The sequence below is a fragment of the Bombus impatiens genome, unplaced genomic scaffold, assembly GCF_000188095.3.
Source record: "Bombus impatiens unplaced genomic scaffold, BIMP_2.2 scf_0089, whole genome shotgun sequence".
NCBI classification, from domain to species: Eukaryota; Metazoa; Arthropoda; class Insecta; order Hymenoptera; family Apidae; genus Bombus; species Bombus impatiens.
Genome location: NT_176508.1, coordinates 2,190,060 through 2,209,256, shown reverse-complemented (window position 1 = coordinate 2,209,256; position 19,197 = coordinate 2,190,060). Strand labels below are relative to the sequence as shown.

Sequence of the window (19,197 nt, the reverse complement as noted above, 5' to 3'; positions counted from 1 at the left end):
TTAATTTCGTTTATATTTCATTTGAGAAAATATATGGTGGAAATAATGTAATGCTAGTCATTGCTTGGAAGATCGTTTCGTCTTTTGTCATTAAACGATTTCTTAAATTTGAAGAAAAATATGAAATAATCTTTTTTAATATATAACACACGATTTATTGTTTCATATCTATGCTAAAATGTTATCTATCGAAAGAGGGGCGAAAGTGGGATATGAAAATTGGATTTAAAATTAATTTTAAATTTAATTATTACATAATAATTAATCTCACTTTGCATCAGAAACCTCTGCACACACATGTCGGCAGAATTTCTTCGTTTCGATATTGAGTTACGAGATAAAGTGTGGCTGGGATATCCAGAAAGAAATTAGATTTACTTCGTCGTGTACACACGAGTCTCATATCTTTAGAAATCCGTAACTTTTGATAAATCAAGAACTTTCTACCCTCGTACCCATAGCTCTGATTTTTCTCATCATTTGCTTTCAAGACACGCTATCGAAACGATCAGACCCGCTATCGATCGCCGAATTACCGATGGAAATGATATTGTTCTTTCTAGAATTCTTCAGAACCCAGCCACCCCTACATTCTAACGAATTTTGCTATTGAAACGAACAAATCGTGCCTCTGTTTCTCATCTCAAATAGACTGTTCTTTGAAACAAGAAAAGAAAGAGGAAGAAGAAGGTTAAAGGAAGTTTTATGATAAAACTGCAAGGAATATCGTATGTAAGAATATCAAGAAATATTTTCCATTTTTTAACAGAATATAAAGTAGAGATAAATGATATTGATACATCCTGTTTTAAATGCCTTTGCATACTGTAATGGTCTTTTTTAATGCATACTGATTTTTCGATGCATCAACTACTAACTGTTTAATTACTCCGCTGTAACTTTGAATAGGAAATGCGGCAAATTTCAGTTTGATTTTTTCTTCCATTTAATTAGCAAAAACCTTAAAATTCACTAACATAGAGACTTGGCATGTTGGAACGAAGAAATTTGAATTTAAAGCTCAAAATTCGTTTGGGGAATTTTAAAAGTCTCAAGTAGGAAAAATTCGATTTTGCCTTGTTTGTTTAAAAAGCAAGTACCTTATATGACATACGTTAGAATGATTCAGACATAGCTTTAACTTTTGAAGATATAATGTACGGAAGACGCTATGGAGAAGCTATGTGTTTTCGAGTTATAAATAATTTTACTTTCAAGTGGTGGAAAGGAAAGGTAAAGGCAAAAGAAATAACGAGATCGATGAAATCTCTATTTAAATCTCTCGAGAAACTTCTTGTCGATACTTCTTGTCAAAGTAGGCGAAAGCTGGTCACTAGAATACAAAAGAAATTGAAATAAAATAACAAAATGAAGTCGAATAAACGCCTAACAAAATACAAACGAATAACAAACTCTATTTTTGTATCTATAATAATTTCTGTGCAACATCTCAGTTGTATAGAAAATTGATTATAATTGAACGTTGGTCGTCTTCCGATGAGATATCCTGTCTTTGAGTTTCATCAGTTCGTGAGTTTCTTTAAATAACGCTAATGCTCGGACAACTGTCGAGAAATCCTCTAATCTTAGTATCTTCTGACAGAGAATCCCGTGCTCGAGAGTACCTTTCTCATCCTCCATCTTGATTTTCAGTCACGTTGCGAATACGTAATGAGTCGATCCCTCTTAATAAGTAGTTTCCCAGTGCAAAATTGAGCGGTGTATAGCCACTTTGATATCGAAATTAAATTCTCCGGAGGAATATTAATATTTTGAATATTTTTGTAACTGTAGTTATTCGGTCACCACGGCGTTCCAACGGTGATCCAACTCCAGTGGCGAGCGAGAGGCGGCAGTCCCTGTTCATGCTAGATTTCGACATCTCCAATTGATGAAAGTGCAATCTTGGTTTGTAAATTGGTTCCTTAGCTCTTTGTGTTCTTTGTTAGGAAGTGTAAAGTAGTTAGACTTTAAAATGGAGATAAAATATTTAATCCCATATCACTGCGAAACTATGGTTCTGACAACGTCTCCAACGTTAGTTCGGATTCGACGATCATGGCAAAAGTATTATAGTTTGGAAACCATAAAAAAATCGTTTTCGGAAGTGAAATTAGCTCAAATGAAAATTAACTTGACTTTGAACTGTTGAAAAATGAGGTCAATTATATTCAAGAATGCATCTTGGTGAATGCTTTATAAATTATCATACAAAAAGAAATACAGAAATTAATATTATAAAATCATATTTTCAAATATTAAAAAAAAATTATATTCCAATAATTTATCTATATTTACAATTTTTTTTTTTTTTTGTAAGTTAATTTGAATATAAAATCATTTTACGTTAGCTGTAAGACACGCGTCACGTATAAGCTAAATCACCCGGAGTAGCTGCTATGCCCGACCGAAAAAGTCCTCGAGTGCAAAGAGTCAAGTTATCTTTCCCGTCGATCATTTCATAAGAATATAGAGTATAATAAAAACATCAAGTACGTATACGTTATATTGAGAAGTCATATAAATTATATAAGCGTTACTGTATCGGTGCATAAAAACATCCATTCTAACTCTTGTCGTTTTTAAATCTTCTCTTTTTTCTGAAAAATAGTATATTTCGTATGTAGTATATTTTTAATTTTATTCCGGTCTTATAGTTGTTCTAGTAATACAATATCTTATATATATATATGTAGTAAATTAATAGTAATTTTAATAATGCAACAAAAGGGTTCATTTTAGAATTCATTTAGGGTTCTTTGAAGATTGTCATTAGAATCGCAGATACCACTGAATTAAAGTTACGTATGTTTGTAGAAGATCCGTGTTACGATCCGTTATATTATACTACTCTGAACATGCTCCTGTCAGAGTAGATGTTATAAACCCATGATCCGGGCAGTGTTTCGTACGTTAGATACGTGTTTTGATTCAGAGATGTTCCTTGCTCAAATTTTCTTTTATGCACAAGTCGTCGCACATGCAATTCTATAACGACACTTGCACAAGTTAAATACGTGTACAATATAGACATTTACGTTCCCTATAACCGCGTCTTTACATTTCTCAGAATAATAAATTTCTCATCAATTCGCTTCATCTCTTAACGTTATTACTTCTTGAAATAATTTCTTCCGTTCAAATTGTTTAATTACTTTAGATCTAATATAATCTCGGTGATTGGATATTCTGTCCTCCCAATCAATTCCACATCGGTACTATTTTTCCACTTAATTTGGGACTTGAATGAAAAGTATTGATAACATTAGTTATATATCAAATTTCAATCGTGCGGACAAAATTTTAGTTAATTTGCGCACACCATATAACAGCGCCAATGTTAATTATCATCCACTAAGTTTCTTCCTTGGTGTAATTTTTTAATTTCTCGAGATGTTTAATCGGGGGAATAGAACCGGGGGAAGACAGAGGGGATCCAGCCTTCGGAATGGATTATTCGAGATCGAAGGACCGGGCGTGAACGGCCACAGTAATTAACGAAGGATCAATACATCTTACTTTACGCGCTTGCAGATACCACCTCGACGAGGCAAGGACGGAAATCTCGAGGGAGTAATCATTTCTTTCGCGGACGATTAAATATCTGAATGGAGTGGAACGTCAGGTGGAATCGAGATTAGGCAAAATAATCAAAGACGGCTGTCCCTCTGTTCCCAGCTTCCATGCTTCCATTAATTTTACTCCGTTTGGCTCGTTTACTCTCGCTCAGAAACTCACTTGCGTCACGCGAAAATCATACCTTTTCCCTAGCACTTGGCTTGTTAAAATACTTCTAATCGGTAATTATAGAAAAATCCTAAAATAGCAAATGGTAAGTTCCCCTAATTAATCCCATAATACCGATTACCGTAGCATAGTTAACACGAAGCCAAATTTTAGGATGGTAATTTTCATAATTAAGAAAAAATGAGAAATTCTTTACCCCTTGATAATAATAGAAATGCCCATTTCCTTAGGGTCATTGACTCTATTATAGAATTAGATATAATTAGTCTATCTGTATCTACTTCGGCTATGAGAAAACATAATATTACACGAACAGCCGTGAACAGAACTGAATATCACGATTATTGTCCACCGCAAAGTAAACATCCACTCTAAATTGTGACTGCGGTTTGTGGCAACGATACAATGAATTTCAATTTACGACAACACGACAATTGATTCGTGTTGGTAGTACGATAGTTAATTCAATATCATTAACGCAGAAGGCAATGGAATCTTCATTTGCATAATTTATTTTTCTCCAGTTATTATATACGTAGAATTTTTACAAACAATCGTTAAACCATTGTAATTAAAAATAGCTTTATAACAGCAATCGCGCGATAATTTAATTGGACGAATGGAAAAAATCGGCAAAAGTTTTAACTCATATCGACAGTCTTTTCCTGTGCATATTTCCACGATCCAAAATACCGTTTGGGAAGCCTTTCATCGAAACAATTTCGTGATTGTTTCCATAACTTTGTAACGATGTGAATTTCAACTTGCCGCGTATTTTCCGCGAACACATTTTATTCTAACTGGTGCGTGTTACGTTTCCTACACTTTTAATTTTCAATTTATTCGTATCAGACGCGATCGATTTATTGGCTTCATCCATTTCATGTAGGAAGAACACGTTTATTTATATATGTTAGGAAATCTGAAACTTTGAATTAGCCACTCTCGTCCGCGAAACGCAAGTTCGGTTATCCCTCGCTATAAAAGCAGCTTTATGATCGAACTGCGTAAATATCAAGCTAAATTGGTTTTGATTACCCTCGCGATAAAATTGACATTGACGTCGAAGCCTCGGAGAAAACGTTAGAAACGTCGGTGACAGAAACGATTCATCGCCTGACATCGTCGGCCATTGATAAATTAATGTTTCAAACATTTCTCGATTACCGCCTTTAGTCTTTTTCTCGTTTTTAACTTGTAAGCCGTTAATTCGTAGTTGGTGCAACTTTTCTTTCTAGATTTGTGTATCGTGTCTGTTGTTACTTTCACGTTGACCTGTATGAATTCGATTGCGGTGCAATCGACCGTGCAAATCGTTATTTCCGTGACGGTTCAATTTCTAACAAGGATGAACGTTTTTTGCGACGATGAACAAATCTCGTCTGTTTTTCCCTGATGGAGCGAAATCACACGTTATTGTGCACTACCGAACACGTGTAGGTGATTTTATTCACGGAATTACATTTTAGAGAATAATTGTGATATTTAGTTCTTTTGTTCGCGCTCGTATGGAGTTACACAATAATAAATACAATAAACAAAAAATAGAAATAGACTAATTACTCGTATTAATGAATTAAACCAAACAAAAATGAACTTTACTCAACGCTCTAATTACCAAACAAATAATTTTCATACAGAGCTTATTGCTATATCATTAAAATTTTACATATGTGCTACACATAGATTACTATAAAATTTTATACCAAACTCGCTCGGTTTTTTAATAGTATATAAATCAATATCAAATGTATATCGTCGAAAATTTCTAGGTTCAAGATTTTCTAATATTCTATCAATGATAAGGATATCATTATTAAGGATAATAATCATGCGTTTATTTTGTGAAATATTTTTTCGTGGTTTATTCACATGCGATTTCTTCAAAGAGAATCTAATAAATATATAGATGCTTTTAAATGAAAGGCTTGCAATATGCAGACACGTGGAATTATTTTCTTTGTACAACAGAGTTACACTCACGTTCGTATATATTATTCATAAAAGAAGAAATCTAATGAATATGGGTGATGCATTTGGGAAATAAAATTCTTTTCCCACAGAAAAATGAAATGTTCGCCTATTTGTGAATAGCCAAAGACAAAAGAAGTTAAGAATATCGCCATATTATCCCTGAACAATAACCTTCTCACTTTTCGTCTCCACTCGGTGCATTTACTTTCACCGTTGTCTTATTGCATTTTTAATTATCACAGGCCACCTCGTGTTGTTTGAATATTACGTTGGCGTCGAACAAAGAAACGACTGATGGAAAATTTTTATATCGTACACATCGTGGTAGGATCGTATCAAAGTACACATATTCAGTTTCAAATGGAATTCAACATTTCAAATATATTCTATGTGGGCAATTAATTATGCCACTCAATCATTTAAAATCTAATCCAATAAGTGCTTATATGATTATTTAAATACACTTTTTAATTATTATAAAATACAAATTATGCAAACCATTATAAAATTAATATAAATTGTAGTTGATCGATTATTTAACAGACAACCCTATTAAGGATTACTTCAATAAAGAGCTCATTCCGACATTTAAAGAGGAATGAAAGACGGAAAGAAATTAACACGAAGCGAAACAGTTGGGTATTTTATAAATCTTACAAGAAAGAGATTATGTTTCTTCGATGATTGTTTCTTGAACGTTTACGTCTCCTGATTCTTTCTTCATCTCCATCCTTTTTCCACGTTGTAATTCCTGTTTGTGATATGTATCGTAATAAATGTTCTTGCAGATATTTTGCCATCAAAGTTGACAAGAACCTCGACCATTCTTTTTCATTAAGTCGAGAATCTCGTTGATGCTCAATTTCGACCAATCCCTTTCGATCACGTTTCTCCAATTTCTCCCCTGAAGAACGTCTTGCGCAATCGCGTGTATACATTTCTTTATTTCTTGCAATTCTAACAAGATTATAATCCGATAGACATCGTCTGCATGGTACGCGTGTCTAAATTCAAACGGATCTCATGAATTTGTTAAAACTGTCTTAAAACTGTCAGGAGTATCGAGCTTCGATTAATCGCCGTTCTTGCGCAGTGAATATTAATCACGTTTATGAAAACGCAGAGGAGAAGGTAGATTAAAATTCACATACTCTATCAAGAGAAGAGGAGAATGCAGATAAGATAGATTAAAATTCACATATTCTAGCAAAATTGATCGTTCTTAGTGTAATTCTATCTTTGAAAAGATTAAGCCATATGGCTATGTCGGCACTATACGGTGGAACTGCATTTATATGATCGAAGGCCATATACATATGGCAGGAATCTATGTTCAAACTGATAATTCTCGCTATCTATATTTTCTCTTTCAAATAATAGGATTTATAATTATGTTCAGACAAACATTTTCATCAGCAAGAATTAGCCTAATTCCGATGAATGATTTTCTACTGTCCATTTTTACTGTATTTTTACTATATTTTTAAAAGACAGTAGCTTTTTGCTATCTATATTTTCTGGGAACATTTTGACATGGAAAGATTCGAGTTATTCGATAGCATCCAAACTCAATTTCCACTTACTTTCATAACACGGTGATAGAGTCGCATATCCATAGATATAGTTTAATTTGGCGTATCATAAATGACATTGAACTTCTCTTGCAGTCCCTGTGCAATAATTTCCCTTGCTTGGCCTTAAAAATAGAGAGTTGAGCACATTCGAAAATATGCATATTAACAACTGAAAATAGGTCAGCCCGAATTTATGTAGCCCCACATCCTATCGATTTCACCAGCTTCTCATTTGTTAACAATTTGCGTCCGTGTGTATCACAAATACTGAAGTTATCTTACCGCGTAAAATATTTCACTTTTGGAGAACAATATTTTGGAAAATCGAAACGTGTTTTGATCAATCAATCAACAGCTTTACGTGACAAGTGAAAAGGTAGGATGATTGCGTACGATTCATTGATCATGTTAGCATTGTAATATGCTTCGCGATAGCGAAGAAGCGACTATGTAATCACCGCCTCGATGTAAACGTGAAAACGCGGCCAATTAAAGGATTAATCGATGAGAGGACTCTATGGATCGTACGATCGACGGTATTGCATATGCATGTTAGTCGATTGGATCGTGCACGTCAACAGTCCGTACAATTGACTTAATGAATTCTTATTCACTTTTAAATAACGCTCAGTTGTTTGTTTCTATCGTTAAAAAAGTTCTTCTAAAATTGGAAATCTTTTTTTTTTTTTTTGTTTCGTTCAAAGCTAGATAAGACATTTTATATGTCCTGCTCGAGTGTCTCCTATGTTCTTCGATCAGCTTTTCAATTTTTCCTCTATTCCAGTCTATTTTATTCTTTCCTTCTATATCTTCCTAGATTCCACGATCTTCTTATTCACGAGATGCACCATTTTCCTTTTTATTATCATACGTTGATTCAGACCAGGCTCCACAGTAAGATAAGCCATCGCCATAGCAACTGAATAGACTAATCCACGGTATACGCACCGTGACGCAGGAGCAAGATGTCAACTTGAAAGTTCAACGAGCTTGCCAAAAGCCCTGCGTTGTCGAATTGTGCATGTGCGTGCTGGACGAAGCTGTTGGTTCTACTCGACTGGGAAATTGCACGATGAGCGTCACGATCCAATGACGAAAATGTATGGTACGAGATAGAAGCTCAGATCCCTGAAGTTCGAGCGATAATGAGGACACGCTAATTTCCACGCTAGTCCCATAACTTTTAACCATTTATACGATAATTAAATTCATACAATGATCGTGAAATGAACGGCTAGTCAAAGACATATATATATATATATATATATGTATGTATATGCAAATGTATATGTCGTATACATATATATACATACACATATCATTATAGACGTCTGTATAAAATTCAACAAAATTTTTCTTTCGCGAAGAATTTTCCACGTCTGTCATTCGGTTTCAGTTTTCATGGGTTTTCATAGGAGAGAGAGAAGAAAGACACCTAAGGGTGTCTCCTTCATTCTTTATAGAACCGTCGACTCAAACGAGCATCGAAAGAGTATATGTATACGTATACATACACTAACAATATTAAGCCTAAAGAAATTCTTATTAACATTATTGCGCGTTTACAGTTGTTTTAGAGGATTTAACTAAGCCGTAATTGAAATATCAAAACTCCAGAAAAATGGATGATATTTAAATTGAATTACCTTCACTAATATAGCACATCAATTAACGCATAAAGGGCTGTTCTCATAAACTAATGAGCAGCGTATTGAGACAAACAATGATACTATATCACGAAATCTATTAAACATCTCGAAACTCTTCTTCTGTCGCAATTTATTCACGCAATTTGTATCACTCTCCCCGATTATGATCTTATTAATAACACCGTAAAACAACGACATAATTCTGTTCTTCCTTCCCTTCTCGTTGCCTCCTCGACGCGCGAATTCGGTTTGCGTGGCAAATAAAAGCAAACAAAGAAAGGACGGTTCATAAGATTCCAGTCCAAATCGACAGGGTCGGGAATTCACAGATTCGTTGTCTGCGCACCGTTCGCCGTTTTCCTCCATTCGCGTTAAATGGTCGGCCGCGCATAGAAGACTCTCGTAAACGCGATCGTAACGCAAAGATTACGGCGAAATGTATAATATGTTGGCAAGCGTATTAAACTTTTTTCATCGTTCTTGCTTCTTTCTTTTTTTCCTCACGTAGTTGATGTTGACCAATAAACTTTGACCTTTGGAGCCTCGGCACGCTTCGGTAATTCCCATTCTATGTTCATTCTTCCCCGAAGCAAGTTAGTAAAATGAACGCCGATCATTCGGACGATTCCAGGAGCAACATGGAAGAAATATGCATGAGGTTGAAAAGTTTAAAAAGAAATATATACCTGAATACGTGTGGAGAGCAGTAAAGTAGCTGGGAATATTTTACAGTGATTTAATTCGTAGCTGCTTAATGATAATTTTAAGTGGGAAACCGTGTTCCACCCTCTTTATCCTTTTATTATCCGAAGCTTCGGATACTCTTGCTAAATACACGATGTGACGCGAAGAACGCGTGGTGCAAAATCAGTTAAAAATGTAGAGCATAATTTTTTAATTGATCCCTCGTTTCCGTGAAAATTGAACGTGAAGATTAATTCTTGGCAAAATACCTATGAATTCGTTCAGACTTTAAGTGAAAGAATTTTATTGTAGATTTCCAATTTGTATTTAGACATAAAATAACTTTCTATTCGCTAATGCTATATATCATAAACCTATATATCATATCGTACTATTCAAACCGTATAAATGTAAAACTTTAGTATCCATTCAAATGATCCCAAATCATTCTCGAATAAATAGACTTTCATCTTTAAGATTGCAAGAGGCAGGAATACGCCGCACGTGTCACGTAACCTCACAGAAAAATCTCTTAAAAATGTAGTATGTTTCGGTTGCAATAATGCCAACGAATTTCCAGAAGGAAAAATAGGGAAAGTATAACGTGACAACGAGTACGATCCAATCAAACTAATCTTGGAAGCTTCCTTTTTCGTTCTAATGGGACCAACCTTTTTCAGATCTCAGGCTGAAGAGAATCTAACTGGCGGCAACGGTTCAGAAAGGAGGAAAAATCGAGCGAAAAGTGCGATAAGAAAAGAGGGAGGATATGGTTTCCTCGGCGATCTTCGGGGCAGCCGCTGGAACTGGCTTGGCCCTGTTCGTCGCAATGACGATAGTGGTGTATCGATATTACGCGGTGAGACGAAAGGGTAAATATTGGAGCAGTCTGGATCGTTGGCCAGATCCACCGGGCACGAAGAAGTCGGAAACACGACAAGAAGGCTGTTCCGAGCATTGTCACGACGCCTCCGCGTCACACGTGCTCAATTGTTGGCGAAAACAGCAGAAAAATTACCATGCAGTGCAGACTACGGTATGTAAGATATGCTTCTCTATATGAATCGCTATACGTGCCTCGAATAAAAATTACAAAGTTGCCTTGTCATATAGGAAAATAGAAATTTTTTTCTAACTCTTTTATTTCATAAGTTTTATAGATCGTATGTTTGATTTTATAAATATTTTTATCGCGGGATATTCGTTCGTAGATTAACGCGATAAATTAAAAAAAATGTTGCGCACATTCTTCCGATTTGAATCATAGTTTGTTACAATATTAAAATTTTGTAGTAATTCGCTGTTGTAAAATTTAGAATTTCGGACAGTTTTATAATTTCCTTTTGCTTAAGATTGATATTTTTTTTTTAGAATGTTCAGTGAAAAATATCGAATTATTAATCGATATGAAAAAGTATAATTTGTTTCGAATATTTAATTCCAATATCTGCGAAATTATTAGTGAGTAGTTAATTGAAGCAGCTAATTTTTATAACCGTCTATTCCGCTTGATTAAGATTTATTCTGATCACATGTCGAGAATATCATCGATACACGAGGTATTATAGGTTAGCTATACTCTATATGTAAGTTTGATGCGATCTAGCAGGTTAAATACCACGCACAAGTTTCCCCTAACTTATATCTATGCCACAAAATTACGTGGGATAGTTTTATAACTATGTAGATGCTATATCGCGTAATTTGAAATATTACTTCAAGTAATGCAAAATTTCATGCCCTTAAGACAAAACTTAGCTTAACAAAAGTATCGAAAAGTATCTCTCCCTTTTTTTTTCCTTTTTTCTTTTTAATAAGAAATAAGAAATTTTACTTCTTTATATTATTGTATGATAAATTTCCGAGAATATTTGTCAATTATATTTTTATATAATTCTCGTAATTTTGTAAAAGAAACTTTTAAAATACCACGTAAACTTTCAAGTTGATAAATCTCGTGACCAGCCAGACACAGAGCTTCATTAGTACAATTCTTCTTAATCTTATTTTCCACTACTTACGTTAAGTCTTAAGTAGCCTGACGCGAAGCTTCGTTAATACAATTCTACTGTAAGTAGATAAGCTTGTGATTAGTCAGACACGGCGTTTCGTACAATGGTACAATTCATTTTAATTTCAGTTTCTACTTATTACTTTAGGTAGACAAATTTTATGGCTAATTAGACAGAAATACTTTGTGAAATAGTTTTCTCTTCTCCGCCCAATCTGCAGTAATCAATAACCATAAAGTACCGTTGATAAACATTATAAAAATCAATTAGTTCTAAATGATAGCATTAAATTGGTATTTTTCCATATCCAATTTTATATTCTTTTTAATTCCTTCTTTAAATTTAAAATATAAATCGCGCTGACTTAATTAGATATAGAAAGATGTCAACTTATCGACCGATCGATGAGTAATAGATCCTTAATGACACTGTCCTTAATTCACTTGCAGTTAGATCACTCGACGTGCAAAAAAGTTAACCATTAATTAATGGTCTCGGTATTATTTGACCAACGTCAACATACTTGGAGCCGTCCTGAACCGTTGCGTAATTACCCAATTGTTTATATTAGCTTAATAGCGTGAACCGTTACTTTCAGTGCAGTAATACACCCGTATATTCTTTGTCCGGAACACATACACATCATTACATGTGCATTATAGTTTGCCATATTCCCAAACGCTAACATATCGATCGACTAACATACTGGATGTATGAAAAATTAGCTTGTATCCATAACATTCTAATTAAGTTTTTCCGGTTTCTACAGAAAAATGGGGAAACGTTTAATTTGTAAATTCTTCCAATTCTTTGTACATTAAATTTTACGATTGTGTTATTTCTTACTTTTATTTAAACATTTATATATATAGAGTGGAATAATTCACGACTCGATAAGAAATTATTACCTATGCGAATTTGATAATAATGATTCGTTGCATAGCGCGTACCATAACTGTTCGACTACATGCTCTGCTAATTACTTAACAGTCGGCTACTAATTTAAGGAAAATTGATTGTTTGCACGATGCGAAGGTATAATTGTTTCAATGGCATGCCGTGCGCGTTCCATTTTAAGATCAAAGGTATCCATGATAACTCTAACAATTACTCTTTAAAAATCGCTGTGTTTGATTGATGCCGGATGGTTTCTCGTATTCGTACAATTTATTCGTGAAATAATTTTTTAATCATTTATTGTTGTTAGTTATAAATTGATAAAAGTGTCTTCGCTTTTAATATAAACAAACGTTTAATTTAGTATCGTCGATATTGTATAATATAAAATTATATGATATAAAGGTACCAATATTTTGATCTATTATGGAAAAGTATGCTTAAAAAAGAGAAAAATAGAAAAATATTTTACTAAACTGTAATTATATTATGTTTCTATAAAATAATGATGAAAAAGGAAAACGATCGTGTAATAAAATAAACGTGCGTATGTCAATTGATTTATAAAACTCGCAGAGAACGTTTTTCCGAGACAGCGCGTACGGAGGTCACTCGTCAAAAATAATTTTTAGACTCGTTAGTAACAGCCACGTGGCTGTTGTGCACGTGTCAGCTTGTTAGCATGTAGTTTCGTTATTACAGAGAAATCCACGTATGTGTCAGCGGAAGATCTCGCTGGTAGAGCATATTTATCTTAATCAGTATGTACATACAGAAATGTAATTGAAAAGAGCATCGCGAATACTTTAATTGTGTAATACATTTAATTGTGTTTTAATACATTTAAATGTGAAATTTCTAGTAGAATTATATCACCTTTGATTCCAGGCATTCCGATAATTTTTAGTTTTTCAATGTTTATAGAATTCTTGATAAGCAATCAATGTTTAATTATTTTAATTTGATTTGTATCCTTTAATTCTGTTTTAATTTTCGTTTCATTTTTAAAATTTAATTTTCATTTCATTTTATTTCATTCTTCGTTTTATTCTGTGGATAAAGTACAGGCCTATAAATCTGTTTAGGAAAATACCGACAAAGCAGAGTCGGTAAAAATTTTAAGTAATCGATAAGTTCTTAGAGAGAACTAGTCGTTTCGATGTAGGTAAAACAGATTGTCAGTATTTTATGTTGTTTCTCTAGTGATAACGTTGATATCCTTCTTATCACTTATTGGTTACAAAATCTACCACTGTAAGAGAGAGAAAGAGAGAGGACTGTCTTGAGGATCGAAGGCACAGACGAGGTAGAAAGTATGACTTACCATCTTATGGAACTTTATATTTACCATTGACTATCTAGCCTGTGTTTTGTATTCCATGTTCTAAAATACCAACGATGAATAAGAAACACATATTCCTCATCTTCGCTTCTCCTTTTATCGATGATCGATATTTTTTTTCGACTATGGATAAATTTTATCACGATGGGTATATTACAACAGAATTTCTTTACACAATTTAACTCAAAATACATAAATTCTCCATCTATCGTTCCACTTGTTGTTAATTATTAAAAATACCATATATTTCTCATATATTTGAAATGGATAAATTTAACGGAAGATTGAAATTAAATTTTCTTCTGCTACCTTAAACTTTCCGCAGCTTAAAATTCTGCTAATAATTCTACATTCAAACTAACAAGTCATTATAATTCATAATAATAATAATAATAACACAAAATTCATATAATAATAGGAAATAAACAATTATACAGGAATTTCGATAATAACTAATACCTTTTAATTGCTTCTTATGGCATAAGGATTATTTTCTCATCGAATCTGAACGAAAAATGATACTCCTTGCCGTGAGACAAACGAAGTTTCTGTTCGAACGATCGATCAAACGACAGTTGTTCACGGCATTTAATGGCACACCAAGGAAATCCATGTTCTCGAGGCAGTGAGAAACAGAGCAACAATTTACTGCTCGCGTTGCGTCCATCAGTTTGACGCTGAAACTTCTCGCGAAAATCTATTAACTTACGCTATATTGCGCTCAATTCATGGAAATTTCGCACGATAAACCGATTAAGACTCGTCGCTCGTGCGCAGTTTACGTATGACCTTCCGCTTTTCGATTCGACAAAGTCCGCTTACAAGTACCGATCGTTGCGAATGTAACTCGCGAGAATGGACTCGGCAGGGATACAGAAAGATAAGCGCGGGGAAACATAGTATATCGCCATTGCTTTTATTTTTCCCTGGCTTTAAAATTCACCCGGTTCGCTGTATAATTTAACGAAATTCGTAATCTCCTTTATCGTGTCTACTACCTGTACGCGCGCAGATACAGAAACTGGCCGTTCCAACCGGGAATCCAGAATATGGAATGTGGATCGATACAGCGCTCCACAACGATAGATATCGTGCCTTCGAAACGCCGCGTACACAGTACAAATGGCGAAAAGGCGGCACACAGGGATTCGCCTGGCTCGGATAGATTCCGAAATTTTTATTATTTCCTCGATAGCTCCATCCGTGATATTGCCTTTTGACAAAAAACAAGGAGAAAATTTGTTAAAAATATATAGTCTTGCAGAGCTTAGTCTAGCAAATAGCGGATTCTAGGTTTCTATGCTACGAAACTAACGGAAGTAACGGTATTTCACGTTTCATGGAAATAGACTCTCGATATGCTGATTTGTACGAAATACAAAAGAAGATACAAAAGGAATATCGTTACGTTAATTTAATTTTCTTCTTCTACGAATCTTCACCATATCTATACGTAATCGAAATATGTATCAACGTGAACGTGTTTCAGTCAGAACGTGCTTAAGTCAATGGAAATTTGAATTTCGCCCAATGGTGTATTGGTAGATGTATTAGATTGGCAACTAAGTGATTGTGGATTTTGTCATTAGATGGTATTGACAAAACCCGCAGTCACTTAGTCGCCAACCTAATACATCCATTGGATGATGTTGCGTTTAAAAAATTGACGCGTGTAGGTAGCCGGCGTATCTCGTGGAATTTGTATCGTCGAAGCTGCCATGTTTCCAGGTATTAATAAAGAATCGCGGCCAGAAGCATATCACGTACGGGTGCTCGTACACAGACATGGTTTTATCGGGCGTAATATTTTTTCTTTTTTCTTTTTTCTTTTTTCTTTTTTTTTTTATCGTTGTATGATTCTGATCGTAACTCTATTTCTGTAGTAATACGTTTACAGTTTCTTGATAGCACGTGGCAATTCTACGTTCTCGTTTCACAAGCTGACACAGATGATCAGAGATATATTAAAGTTGGCTCGGTTAGATAGAAAAATTACAATTTCTTTACTTTTTTACTAATCTTTGCATTGACAATTTTATAGCTGTACGACGAAAAAATCGAACAAACTCGTTATACGATATTTCAAAATAGACAAGCATTTCTTCCGCTCTTATTTAAGTTACATCTTATTATATATTATTTACATCTTATTTGCAACACACGTTACAGTTATGATAACAAGGTCTATTTCGATACCTACGATGTTGTAAAAATTTTACGACGTGTAGAAAGAAATAAAGTGGCTGAAGAGCATTTTACATGTGCCTGAAAGAGGTAATCGAAATATCGATATCTTAGTGTCTATAGTCGTTTCAAGGCTATAATGCCATAGGTCATCATAGGTCGCCTTGTATTGAAGATAAATGAAATGTTCCAATTTAATCGAGACGCCCTGTCGTCTATCTCGTAACAATTAACATTGTATAGAACTGGCTGTTGTATACCGATAATATCAATAACCTAATATCGTAAAAATATGTTTATTAAAAAATAGTTGAATGTATAATTGGGCAACATGATTGAAAGATGATCATTTGGGAAGCGTGAATCGTATAATTAAAACAGAATATACGGTTTTATATCGTGCGGTTTATTCCACGAATTTCACTTCATAATCAGGTTAATGTTTCGCGTAATCTGGCGCTACCACTAATAAGAAATTACTTGATCCTTGCTACACCAAGGAACCTCGATTCACTGGAATTTGCATTTTAATCGGACCCGGTGCTTTTTCTTAATCGGCAGAGAACAACACAATAAACCTTGTATAAGCCAGATTTTAGCTATATATACTGCTATATACGCGTATATATAGCTCATATACGAGTAATTCGAAATACCGAATGAAATATCTTGTTTGTATTATAACTTAAATGATCCTTATCATTAAATCATTAAACCAGCAAATGTACGTATGTGTACTTTTATGTAGTTTCTGCGTCTTAATTTTTGCTTCATAATCTGTTTGCAAATTATAACTACCGATTAAAAGAAAAAGAAAAGAATAATCTTCGCCATGGTTGCTTCATATCAATTAGACTAGGAAAAAAAAACAAATTAATTGATTTTTTTTTTGATATTTTATTAATTAAGCAAATAGAATGTGAAAATAGAATAAGAATTCGTCCAATGAAAATAATTAAAGTGAGAATTTATTTATTTTTTAAATTTTATTTATAGAAATAATTTAATTATTTTATTATTATTATTATCAAGGATAATTATATTATGAAATTATAGATATAGAAAACATGTTCGAATATTATTTAAAAGATTATTTAAATTATTTATCATTTTATAAAAATGAATAATAAAACAGGTCACACGTTGCATTGCTATTGAAAATGATATATTAATAAATAATGTTGAAATTCCTTTAAGAACTAGTGAAACGTTTCTTGTTTTACAATCAGTGGGAATAGTAAGTAGTACGGTTCTTTTCGTAGAAAAACATTTTTCATTTATGATCTGCTCGTTCAAACACGTACTGGACTCTCTTCTCGCGCTCTTGTAACTCCACTAGTTGCTTCTCGCAACGAACGTTCCGATAGCAAAGCACGCAAATCGTAGCCTGAAACGTTTCGATGCGGAGATGTAAAAGAAGCAGTGGAAATGAAAGCGAAGTGAAAAGAAATTGCACGGTGAACTTGTTTCCCGGACGACACGTGTTCGTATTTACTTTTCTGGTGGTCGTAACCACAGGTCATTCAACGCGTTTTTTACCGATTTCTTTTTTTTTTTTACCATTTATTACCACAGCATCAGAGAGACAAACAGAGTCGTTTCCTCATAAATCTTTTATAAATGAACGGTTCTTATATTCTATAAATGAAAATGAAAGAAAAATTGTTCGACGAAATCAAGCTACTTTTACGATGAACAAGGAAGGAATAACGATATAATAAGATAGCAAAGATAAACAGAGTTAATCGAGTGGATAGTTGATATAAATATATATGTCGAGTTCTCATTGATGATATTTAATGATTATTGCAGCATTTGACAAGCAACCGTGGCGATTAGATACTCGAGATGCTAATGACAGTGATCTTAGGTTCAATACCGAATCCACGGTCAACGGGATAGCAAATGCGTTTTCTTCCAAAGTCTAAGTCGAATTGAACTTACTTGTCCACGATTCAAGTGTAACTCAACTTACTTGTCCACGGTACAAGTAGAACTTAACAAACTGCCCTCGGTCCAAATGGAACTGCACTTATATACTCTTCTCTGTATCTCTCTATACCCCCCGGGTCAACTATATTTTTAAGGAGAGCTATACAACTCTACTCCATACTTGTGTTTGGTAAAAACGTCCATCCCGAGCCCAAGCCTACTGTCATATATCTCGGGCAACCATAATCGGATTAAATCATAAACAACTACTTCTAAGTTTTATTATTTAAGTACAGCTATAATAAAAAGTCTAGGCGAATGTATTGGGGATTTTCCGAAAATTCCAAAAGAAAAGCCCCGATGTTCTTTCATCTCCGACATATATATAGATTAGGAATCGATTCTCATTTGCTATGAAAATATGTGTTCGCCAAAGTTGGACTAAGTTTGCAACAAAAGGAAACGCTGTTAGCGTCTAATGAGATTGAAGAAACAGACAAAAGTATCCTTTTGTAGATTCCTTTTATAAATACGTATTACGAAAGAATCTTTATATTCTACAATAAAATTCAATTACCTTCACCAAGAAAACAAATACAAAGAAAAAAAATTATTAAGCCGATATATAATTTATCATAAAAAAAAAGTCATCGACTAAAATCAGTGGATTCTTTTCGCAAGAAAACGACATTTATTTAATAAAATGGCAAGTATCGATTAAAGACTATCGTTCGTTCTTCTAAAAGTAATGAAATTTTCCAGTTTACGTAAAGAACCTGACCAGGGATAACAACATATCACGTGCATGCAACACGATCGTCTATCAAGAACCGAGTCGATCCGCCGGGAACTGAAGCAAACTTCGCTCTAAATTATTATTATTATTATTATTACTTATATATTTATTTTTTACGTAGGATCAGTCGTCGCAGTATCCGGCGAAATTTATTTATATATTAGGATGTTCGAAAAGTGTCTTTCTTTTACAGCACGTCTTTTACAACGACGCATATCTATAGAAGCATGAAACCTAATCTGTCGAACGTTGTGATTTTTATCTCGATAGAACAGAATGGATCATACGTAATTCGATGAAATAATGTAAAACGAAAAATGTGCATCCATTATTTCCTTATAAAAAGCGAAAGAAACTTATATATATATATATATATATATATATATATATATATATATATATATAA

At 33.8% G+C, this 19,197-nt stretch overlaps 1 protein-coding gene across 1 annotated transcript in view; it reads left to right on the top strand.

Annotated features, from left to right (window-relative positions):
* The window catches only part of LOC100743294 (synaptotagmin-6), a 99,479-nt gene that overhangs the window by 15,768 nt on the left and 64,514 nt on the right, over positions 1-19,197 (top strand). Inside the window, exon 2 of the mRNA XM_003485868.4 lies at positions 10,309-10,664. Within this exon, the coding sequence (XP_003485916.1) occupies positions 10,398-10,664 (267 nt within the window). The 5' untranslated portion in view covers positions 10,309-10,397. The remainder of the gene's footprint in view (positions 1-10,308; positions 10,665-19,197) is intronic.